The sequence below is a fragment of the Doryrhamphus excisus genome, chromosome 21, assembly GCF_030265055.1.
Source record: "Doryrhamphus excisus isolate RoL2022-K1 chromosome 21, RoL_Dexc_1.0, whole genome shotgun sequence".
Taxonomy (NCBI): domain Eukaryota; kingdom Metazoa; phylum Chordata; class Actinopteri; order Syngnathiformes; family Syngnathidae; genus Doryrhamphus; species Doryrhamphus excisus.
In genome coordinates, this window is record NC_080486.1 from 9,730,891 (window position 1) to 9,740,966 (window position 10,076).

A 10,076-nucleotide genomic window follows, 5' to 3' on the forward strand; every position below is an offset into this window, starting at 1 on the left:
ACCCGAGGAACGTGTGTAAAGCTGTGTTCGAGTCCCAATGCTAACGCTACAATACCACCCTCTCGTGCGACATTAAGGCCCCGCCCCCGGTAGTTTGACCGACGTGAGACAGGCAAGGGGGCGGGGTCTGAGCGACAAACCCGGAAATCCAAATGTAAATATATCTGGGTGGAAAATTAGCATGAACAACAGCAGATAAATAAATCAGAAATGGGTGAGCAACTCTCAGATCCAAAGATTTATTGAAAGACTGTCAGGTGTAACAATTATGAATATAAATATTATATAAAGGTGTCCGTAACCATAGCAACCCGAGGAACGTATCTAAAGCTGTGTTGTCGAGTCCCCATGCTAAAGCTACAATACCACCCTCTCGTGCGACATTAAGGCCCCGCCCCCGGTAGTTTGACAGACGTGAGACTCGCAAGGGGGCGGAGTCTGAGAGACAAACACGGAAATCCAAATTTAAATGTATCTGGGTGGAAAATAGAAACCTCTAAAGAAGGAAAATAGACTCTTCAGAATATAATACAGAGCAAAAATATAAATATCTAATCGAAAACAATCAAAAAACAGCAGTTAAAGCTAACACACTAAGCTAACAGTGTACATGCTAATCTTCAGCATTTTCACCATTTTAGTTATCAAGCTAAGAGCACACAGGAATGTCTTTTTGGAGGTTTTTGGATAGCAAAAGCAGACACAATTTGTGTTTTAAAATATGAGCATCTCCTTCTATATATAATACAAATACAACTATAGCTCTGTATGCCATATAAACACCTGAGATTGTCAAAGGTTTCAGTTTGATTGACAGCAGGATGGAAACAGATGCATTACATGACAAGTTGAGCGTCTACGTCCATGTCATGTGAATTATTGTTGTCCTTGTCATGTAGTTGGTTGTTGTCTTCATCACATGATTTTATCTTGTCCGTATTGCATGATTGGTTCTTATCGCTGTCATGTGACTCATTCTTGTCATGTAGTTGGTTTGTGTCCCCATCTCCTGATTGGTTGTTGTCCGTGTCACATGATTGTTTTTTGGCTATGTCATTTGACAGTTTCTTGTCCTTGTCACATGATTGGTTCTTCTCATGATGCGATTGGCTGTCATCCTTGTCACATGATTGTTTTATGTCGTTTGATTCGTTCCCGTCCACGTCCCCTGATTGGTTCTTGTCCCTGTCGTGAGATGTGTGTTCCGCGTGTTTGAACATCAGGATGGAATTGTAAATCTTGAGCGCGGGGCCGAGTTTGATTGACATGATTCTAACTATGTCTCGCTGGGTGAGCAGCAGGAAAGCCCGCCCATCTATTTGCTGGACAGAGTCAGAGGCCAATCAGATCACAGCAACGTGAATGTGATATGCAGCTTTTTTTTTTTTTTACTTGTCTTACCTCGTCGCTGAATTGTTTGGCCAAGTCCTCACAACCAGGAAGTGACTCGATAAATTCCGACACCTGCAGACGCACACGGACAGGTATGAGACCCTTTTGAAGTTCTAAAAAGATCCTAAAAGTTTAAATAAACACGCTAAACCTGCTGCACGCTCCAGTGCCGCACAGCGCTGGCATGAACTCCGGCGACTCCTGGCAGGAGTTTACGGTGTTGTTCCCAGCATAGCGACAGATCGCTGCTCGGCTGAGACGTCACAGAGGACAGGAAGACAGACTGATGGAGGACGGCCTGCAGGCTGGACTCTGGAGCTGCTGGGAGAAGGAGAACATTGTTCAAAATCAAGTAATGTAATGCAATGATATGCTATATTGTACCTGCACCGAGGCCTTCATGATGTAGCTCCTCCTCTTCCTGTTTCACTGAGAACAATTTTGTATCCTGTGTTGTCCTGGGGGCGGAGTTATAATTACTTGCTAATTACTTGTTGCTAATCTGCAACATAATATAACGCCGCCGCATATGGCCATGCATGTCAATTGTATTGTAAATTGTCTCACCTGTCACTCAATCTTCTTCTCTTCACAAGAGGAGCCAGCGGAGAGTCTCTGTACTCCGCCTTCACCTCAATACTCCCCCTGCTGGACAGAACGGAAACATCAGCCATTATATCCCCTACCTGCTTGTCATCGCTTTTGTCACATCAACATATAATCACAGCATTACTCTTCTGACTGGTTGCCATGGTGATGCACAGCAACACCTCCAAGCCTGTCAGGGAGCGCCAACTCCTTACGCATGTTAATGTCCGAATAGGGACATCCGAAGGCACTGGGAGATAAAGGCAGCGACTCAGCACATGGAAAACACGACTCAGCATGTGTATAAATTATGATTCAGCAAACGAGTACCTGTGGTGTCCGGTGTATTTGGGTCCTTTGATGTGTCCCACTCCTCTGCAGCCTGATGTAGGACACGCGCCCTGAGAGGGGGTGGACCACTCTGTGGTACACACACACACACACACACACACAGAAAATGGACATTAAGAGACAAGGACAAAGTAATGTTGACCCATAAAACTGACCCGGTGGTGGTTCCAAAGGATGTCCTGTGCGCTGACACCAGCCGATTGGATGAAGGTCACACAGGTCGCTGTCACACCAGACGTCAAAATGATGCGACCATCCGTCGTAGTGCACCTACACACACACACACACATCATAAGTCATACACATGAGGCTACAAAAAAACAAGTACAAACTGACATGGATAGAAGTACCTTCACTCTATAGTCCTCTGTTGCAGTTACCGTGGCAACACGGATCAACATGGGGTTCCTCTTATCAACCGCCTCCAGTCTTTGGTTGATTTGAAAGCCGTGTGGACCTCTCTGATTGGACACACAACTTCGTTACCTGACTGGGCACTCATTAGCCGCCTTGTTTCCTTTATTTAGCTTCTGGTCTCCTACTCTACCTCCTTGTTTACTCCTTAAACTTCCTGTGTCCTCATCTACCGCCTTATTTCTACCTTGCCTCTATATCATCGGATCCTCACCGTAGTAAAAGCTGATCTCGGAGCAGCCTTGGACGCAGTTTCTCGCAGATATTCCTCCCAGGTAAAGTTCTCAGGGTCAGGGTGATCTGTGGATTGTATTGATTAGGCAGTATTGATGAATTTATTGAGCTCTGTGACATTACAGTCACGGCGTACCCTGCGGGGCGGTCAAAGGTCGCCCGTGTTCTTGACACCAGCTCACAGGATGGACGTACGGACTGCTTCTGTCACACCTGAACCAGCAGTGAATCAATCCATCAATCAATTAACAATGAAAGTGATATTAATTAGGATCTCACCAGTAGTCGTAGGAGTTGTCCCAGTTGTCGAAATGAACCAGGAAGCGGTCGTCGATGACGTCGGCGATGGAAGCAACGCAGACGAGTCCTGGGTTTTTTTTGTCCACCGCCTCCAACTTCATCCCAACATGGAAGTCACATGACTGATGAGCACACAGACACATTAGGAGGCAAACAGGAAGCTTCCAGACAGATGGGTGTATACTAACGGCCATGCGACAAGTGAAGAGGGTTGTGGGCGCCGCCTGAGCGCCAGTGGACTGAAGATATTGTGGCCAATCAAACTCGGACTCACTAGAACCTTGGGAGAGGGAAACAGTGTGAGGAAAGTCATGTGACTATCATGTGGCTATCAAATTTACCTTTGGGCGGGTGGAGTCTGTGTTTGTTGCCTTGACACCAGCCTGTTGGTTTGATTTCAGGCGAGTCTGCGTTTACCCAGAAGTCATAGCACTCCGAGTAGCCATCAATGTGGAGGCGGAGCCGGTAGCCAATCACCTGTCAGAGAGCTGATTAGCAACAACTATCTGCTACTATTCTACACTTTTTTCCTGTCATACATCTAAAACGTGTGTGTCATATTTGTGCACGTCATGTCCGTTACCTCGGCAACAGTCAGTACACAGAACATGGAAGGATGCAGCGGGTCGATTCCCTCCAGCTTCATCCCAACTTTAAAACCGTTTTTCTTACTGGGATATGACTGGGACTGAGAAAACAAACAACTGTTAAATATATGTGTGTGCGTGTGAATACCTAACAGGAAATGACATTGAATCCACATTTTTGGTCAAGATTTTAACTTTTAACGGTGAAGAACATTCTATTTCTCTTTTCAATTTATTTGAAACGCCATTTAGAACCACCTTAAAATCCAAACAGTGCAAAAATTCCTGCTATTTTTCAACCGCTATTCAGAAGTGTATTTAAAGTACTTGTGTATTACCTGGGTAAAGAGTGCCAGAGGAGCAGCTTCAGCATTCTCCTGGTTCAGATAGTTTTGCCATGACCATAAACGTCTCCTCATGTTCACTAAATACACACACACACACAATATTGCAAATGTACTGATACAGATACATAAACTTTGACACCGATGAAAAGTGTGTGTGTGTTTTACCTGGAGCACTGCTAGCTTTGTTCTTCATCTTCGTCTATGGTGCGCGAAAAACATGGAAATGACACACACAAACAATAAATAACTTTTCATTTCAAATACGACACAAATTATATTGTTGAAGTGAGTTTCAGACATGTTATTATTTTCACTTCAATGAGCAATATCCTCCAGATATTACCTCTCCATCATGGCTACAATTTGCGATAATTGAAACCGGAAATTCAAATCTTGGTCCTTTCAGAATGTTTATGAAAACACACGACTAATGAGTCCTATTTTCCCCATTTACCACTCGAAGTCCAACAAAACCCTCAAATTATTATTAATTATCAATTAATGTATTATATTCTCACGGTGTGTTTCAAACAATTCAAAATTAAACCCATTGTTTGACTTTTATTGTGAAGGGCTGACTGGTAAGGCACTACTACAACCTCGTTACCTTGCCATCCCGTTTAAGGAAACCAACGCAACTAAAATCGAGTCTTATTCGCGTCTCTGCTCCGGGTTCCGAACTCTCGTGTGCGACTTGGGCACTCGGGGAGTGCCGTTAAAGTGAGCTGGGGGAGCAGAGAGCACAAAGCGCGACTTCTGGGAGTTAAAAAACGGGCCTTACCGTCTCCGAAGATCCGCGACTGCCTTGTGACAGCAACAACACAACACGGAAACGCTGTGCGCGAACACTTGACTGCGCATGCGCTGCGGCGCGAGCGCGTTGACAACACACTGGGTTAATCCGAAGTCCGAACAACCCCAAAAAAACACACAACTGGATATATCTGTTTTATCTAAAAATAGTATTTTTTACGCACAAATCACTCTAATTTAAAATATAATCATCATAAATACAACATTAACAACCAGATTGTGTATTCTTTGTGGTAATGTGTTTACCGTTTCCTTATAGGGGACAGTTGTTGGTCCAAACTGGGAGATGGGAAGAAGAATATTCCATGATTGTGATCCAAGCTCCTCCTCCTTTCCTCCTTCCATCTTTCCCTCCTTTCTTTCTCCACTTGGAGCATCAGCAGACAAACCATCCGGAGGTGAGTCCTTCTCTTTTGCTTCCTTTTATTGATCAACAACAACACTATCATGGTGATGACACTTTGATCACTATTGGCATAATTACATATTGTTAGTTATTGACATGGTAAAATATTGTAAAAAAAATAATATTATTATTGTTATTAAACAAATTATTGTAAAATTCACTTTATAAGATGCTAAAACAGGGAGAAAAAATTAAATGCTAACAATTGTGTGCTTGAAAACACAAAGTAAGAAGTGAAATTGGAGGAAAAATAAGATGGTCAGATTACAGACTGAGGATCGAAGTGAAAACTCTTCCGTCTGATTGGCTGCCAGGATCCATTTCCTCTTAATGGACACTCAGCTGCAGCTAGCTTTAGCATCTCACTTCCTTCTCTCCTGGGCACACACACACACACACACACATGATGAGATCAATACTGCAGAAGTGTGTGACTTCCTTTGACGTATATCTACAGGATGTTGTCATCTCTCTCCTCCTGCTCTGGCCCGCCTCCATGTGACCAGACAACCAATTCTGATTCCCGGCGCATCGCCATGGAAACATACTGGCGGGAGGTTCAAAGCATCGAAGAAGAACAGGAAGGAGATGACGAAGAGGAAGAAGAAAGGAAGAGTATGGATGGTAGGTAAGAAGAAGAAAAAAAAAACAAAGTTGTACATCTCCTTGTGTATGAACTCTTTGTGTACGTACTTGCAGAGGTGGAGCTTGAGGAGGCGTGGCTAACAGAGGCGGGGTTATCATCGCTGGTGATGGGTTCGTCAACAGAGGAGGCTCCGCCCCCGGCTGAGGCGCTACTATCCACGTTGACGAACCAACAGGCCGCAACCGTGAAGACGAGACTGGATAACTACAAGCACACGCTGAGGGCGAGAAACCGACCAATCAGAGACGTGCGAGACATATTTGGGGTAAGACACATATTAAGAAAATACAAAGAATGATGAAGCAAACAGGATGTTGATGCTCGTCTCTTCAGTCGGACTTTGAGTCGGAAGCCGGCCCCGCTTCGCCGAGTCAATGCAGCGAGTCGCCGCCTAGCCGCTACCATACCACAACTAAAACGATTCGCCGAAACACAACATCGGGTACTCGCTGTCTTCTCCTGTGTACCCCCGTCTCTCTCACTCAACTAATAAAGTTTTTTTTTTTTTACAGTGCGACCCATGCTTCCCAGTTTTAATCTACCTGACGACACATTATACTCCGCACATACCTCACCCTCTTCTACGCACACACCGGCTTCATCGCCCGCCCACTGCCAGACAAGACAAGCCGATTGGCTGGTACGTGACTGTCCCTACTCGGAAGGCGTCGCTGAGCATAAAAGAGGCGGGGCACATTGTTGGGATTGCCTGCGTTTCCGGGGAGAAGACAGCAAAGACACGCCAGTGAGTTTGACTTTTCGACCTTGGACAAAATAGAACACTTGTGTAACATATATGTGTGTGTGTGTAGTTTGTTTGTCCACCTCTAGGTGTCACTCTAGCAGATGACCTGTCCCCAGGTGACTTGAAGCGACTGGGCTTCATTTGCCACATTGAGCTCTCCACCTTCCTGCAGGCTATGGGCGTGCAAACCAAACGCACCCGCCCGCCGCGCTGCAAGAGCTGGGGTGCGTTTCATTTCCTGGTCAAAGACCACCGAACTGTGAAACTTCTTAAAATCTTTCCCTTCATCCTGTTAGACGGCGCCGTCTTTGGCGTTCCTCTCAACACGCTGTTGGAGAACGACAGGAAGAAGTTTCCGGGGGTCAAAGTTCCTGTTGTCTTTCAGAAGGTGAAGGCGATAAGTCATATAAAACTCAACACAGGCGGGTGGGAGCAAACAGGGCATGGTGCATTAATTATAAACAACTACCATATTTTCTGGACTATAAGTCACACAATGCCAAAAATACATAAGTAGGAAGGAAAAAACATACATAAGTCGCATTTTTTGCGGGTAATTTATTTTATAAACTTGACCAAAGCAGACATTACGTCCTCTTAGAAGGCAAGTTCTAACAATAAAATAATAGAGAACAGGTTGAATAGGTGTAATATATGCTAACACAATGCTAACAGCTACACAAAAAATCAACATGAACAGGCTTTCATTCATTCATTCATTTTCTACCGCTTTTCCTCACGAGGGTCGTGGGGGATGCTGGTGCCTATCCCAGCTGCGGGGTACACCCTGGACTGGTCGCCAGCCAATCACAGAGCACATATAGACAAACAACCATTCACACTCACATTCATACCTATGGACAATTTGGAGTCGCTAATTAACCTAGCATGTTTTTGGAATGTGGGAGGAAAACTGGAGTACCCGGAGAAAACCCATGCATGCACGGGGAGAACATGCAAACTCCACACAGAGATGGCCGGGGGTGGAATCGAACTCGGGTCTCCTAGCTGTGAGACCTGCGTGCTAACCACTTAACTACTATGCAGCTTGTGTAATATTTTCATTCATTCATTCATTCATTCATTCATTGATTTTTTACCGCTTATCCTCACGAGGGTCGCATCGGGTGCTGGAGCCTATCCCAGCTGTCTTTGTGCCAGCCAATCACAGGGCACATACTATAGACAAACAACCATTCACACTCACATTCATACCTATGGACAATTAACCTAGCATGTTTTTGGAATGTGGGAGGAAACCGAAGTACCCGGAAAAAACCCACACATGCACGGGGAGAACATGCAAACTCCACACAGAGATGGCCGAGGGTGGAATTGAACCCTGGTCTCCCAGCTGTGACGTCTACACGCTAACCACTCGACCGCCGTACAGCCCTGTGTCCAATCTTTATGTAACATAAACAGTTTTTTTATATTTATAAGTCGCTGGAACAGCCAACCTATGAAAAAAAAGTGCGACTTATAGTCCGGAAAATACGGTATTTATTTTTGTAGTCCATCACCCGGCGATTATGTATTGTTAGCATGTCGCTAAAGGTGACAATTCCTAACACCGTCTTTGTTGTGTGCGTGTAGTTGTTGAGTGTTTTAGAGCAGAACGGCTTGCAGACCGAAGGTATTCTCAGGGTACCAGGATCGGCTGCTCGACTCAAGGTAACACAACACAAACATGACAAGCATAGAAAGTGGCTCAATAAAATATCACAACAATATACAACATGTGTGTGTGTGTGTGTAGTACCTGCGCAGGGAGCTAGACAGGTGTCCAGATGGGTTCGATTGGTCCAAAGTGAGACAAGTGGACGCTGCGGGTCTGCTCAAGCTTTTCATACGAGAGTTGCCGACTCCTTTGCTGACTCATGCACATCTGGCAACCTTCCAGGCTGTACTGGGTACAAACACACACACACACATACACAAAGTCACACACACAAACTAAAGAATGACAGGTGTGTGTGTAGGTGTGTCATCGGTGGTCCACCAGGTTCAAGCGTTGCAGATGTTGTCGTTGTTGCTTCCTGAGTCCAACAGAGAAACTCTGAGAGTGAGTGATGCCTTTAAAGCTCCGCCTCCCACTCATTCTGTTGTCATGGTTACAGCCCTCTCTTCTTCTGGACTTTCTAGGCTCTGCTGGTGTTCCTCAGTAAGGTTGTGTCCCATCAGGACCAGAATAGGATGACTCTGTGGAATGTCTCCATGGTCATGGCGCCCAATCTCTTTGCCCGCCATCAGCGTGGCAACAAGCGTTCTTTGGCCAAGCAGCAAGAGGACATGGAGGAGGCGGTGGGCGGGGCTCACCTGGTTCACCTGATGGTCGCGAACCAGGACGTCTTGTGGACGGTGAGTGAGCGAGTGAGTGAGACGCTGATACAATACGTCGAACTCATGTCATTGCTTCCTGTTCCAGGTGCCCAACTTCCTGTTGTCGCAGCTGAGACAAATGAACCAAGCGTCCAATCACAAAATGGCGTTGTCCCGTCCGGGACGTCTGCTCAGGAGTCGAAACGACAAAAACAAGAAGCAGGTGAGATGCTTTGACGTTGCTTACTTGCTGTGTTTACTTTTACTTGTCGGCGTGTGCGTGTCAAAGGTCACGGAGCTGTGCGTCGGCCTCATTAAGGTTCACGCCCCCCTTCACACCAAAGTTTCCATGGCGATACAGCTTGACAGACAAATGACAGCCAGAGATGTCACCGCTCATTTCAAATGTGACAACAGGTACACACACACACATACACACATAAACACACAGAAGCCAATCATGTGACAAGGTCATGTGACCCCCCCCCCACAGTCGCATTCAGCGTCTCTACGAAGTCGGAGGAAACATCGGCGAACGTCGTCTCCACCCAGATTGTCTTCTCTTGGATGTTTACCAGGTGAACCCTCGCTGCGATTGGCTCATCAAACCATGACCACGCCCACTTTAGATCCTCATCCAATCAGATGATCATGTGATGGTTCTTGCTGCTACAACTGATGCACTTGTCTTCACCTGAATGCATGCATGCTAATGCGGTTTACAGACCACCAATGCACTTTACAAAGGTGGCACATTTAAAGCACTTTCAGTCTCTCTGAGAACCGACCCCCCCCTTTTTTTTTCTTTAAATGTTTCTCAGATATAATCAATACAATTATTGTAAATTTCTGCTCATTAAACTGAACAGAAGTGTTTTATTTCAAATAGAATTGAGCCACCTTATGTACAAAGCTTGCTTCTGACTGAAAA

General features: G+C 45.4%; 2 protein-coding genes across 4 annotated transcripts; one reads left to right on the forward strand and one right to left on the reverse strand.

Moving 5' to 3' along the window:
• Positions 1-230: 230 nt before the first annotated feature.
• LOC131108580 (lethal(3)malignant brain tumor-like protein 4) lies at positions 231-5,806 on the reverse strand. 3 transcript variants are annotated; one of them, XM_058059655.1, is made up of 19 exons: positions 5,701-5,806; positions 5,273-5,446; positions 4,379-4,412; positions 4,205-4,290; positions 3,863-3,967; positions 3,621-3,756; positions 3,468-3,559; positions 3,259-3,401; positions 3,116-3,192; positions 2,960-3,045; positions 2,682-2,792; positions 2,487-2,601; positions 2,311-2,401; positions 2,126-2,230; positions 1,960-2,037; positions 1,777-1,850; positions 1,544-1,713; positions 1,402-1,464; positions 231-1,322 (listed from the first exon to the last, which is right to left on the reverse strand). In XM_058059655.1, exons 1-19 carry the CDS (start codon positions 5,791-5,793, stop codon positions 837-839), a joined length of 2,319 nt encoding a protein of 772 aa, XP_057915638.1. In that variant the 5' UTR covers positions 5,794-5,806; the 3' UTR covers positions 231-836. The 3 variants fall into 3 exon arrangements, with proteins under 3 accessions (XP_057915638.1, XP_057915637.1, XP_057915636.1); XM_058059654.1 differs by having other exon boundaries at positions 1,544-1,710; positions 1,960-2,040; XM_058059653.1 differs by having other exon boundaries at positions 1,960-2,040.
• On the forward strand, positions 4,826-10,059 carry arhgap28 (Rho GTPase activating protein 28). The gene is made up of 14 exons (XM_058059685.1): positions 4,826-5,424; positions 5,890-6,056; positions 6,132-6,343; positions 6,412-6,520; positions 6,591-6,823; positions 6,891-7,047; positions 7,120-7,211; positions 8,420-8,497; positions 8,583-8,736; positions 8,806-8,888; positions 8,969-9,184; positions 9,252-9,368; positions 9,435-9,562; positions 9,639-10,059. Exons 2-14 carry the CDS (start codon positions 5,891-5,893, stop codon positions 9,757-9,759), a joined length of 1,866 nt encoding a protein of 621 aa, XP_057915668.1. The 5' UTR covers positions 4,826-5,424; position 5,890; the 3' UTR covers positions 9,760-10,059.
• Positions 10,060-10,076: the final 17 nt, after the last annotated feature.

Coding starts and splice junctions, on each gene's coding strand:
- arhgap28 (XM_058059685.1), top strand. CDS start 5,891: ATGTTGTCATCTCTCTCCTCCTGCTCTGGCCCGCCTCCATGTGACCAG. Junction 8,889..8,968: donor CCAACAGAGAAACTCTGAGA/GTGAGTGATGCC, acceptor TGGACTTTCTAG/GCTCTGCTGGTGTTCCTCAG. Junction 9,563..9,638: donor CATTTCAAATGTGACAACAG/GTACACACACAC, acceptor CCCCCCCCACAG/TCGCATTCAGCGTCTCTACG.
- LOC131108580 (XM_058059653.1), bottom strand. CDS start 5,793: ATGCTAAAGCTAGCTGCAGCTGAGTGTCCATTAAGAGGAAATGGATCC. Junction 4,413..5,272: donor CTGTCCCCTATAAGGAAACG/GTAAACACATTA, acceptor CGCGCACCATAG/ACGAAGATGAAGAACAAAGC. Junction 2,602..2,681: donor CAGAGGACTATAGAGTGAAG/GTACTTCTATCC, acceptor GTGTGTGTGTAG/GTGCACTACGACGGATGGTC.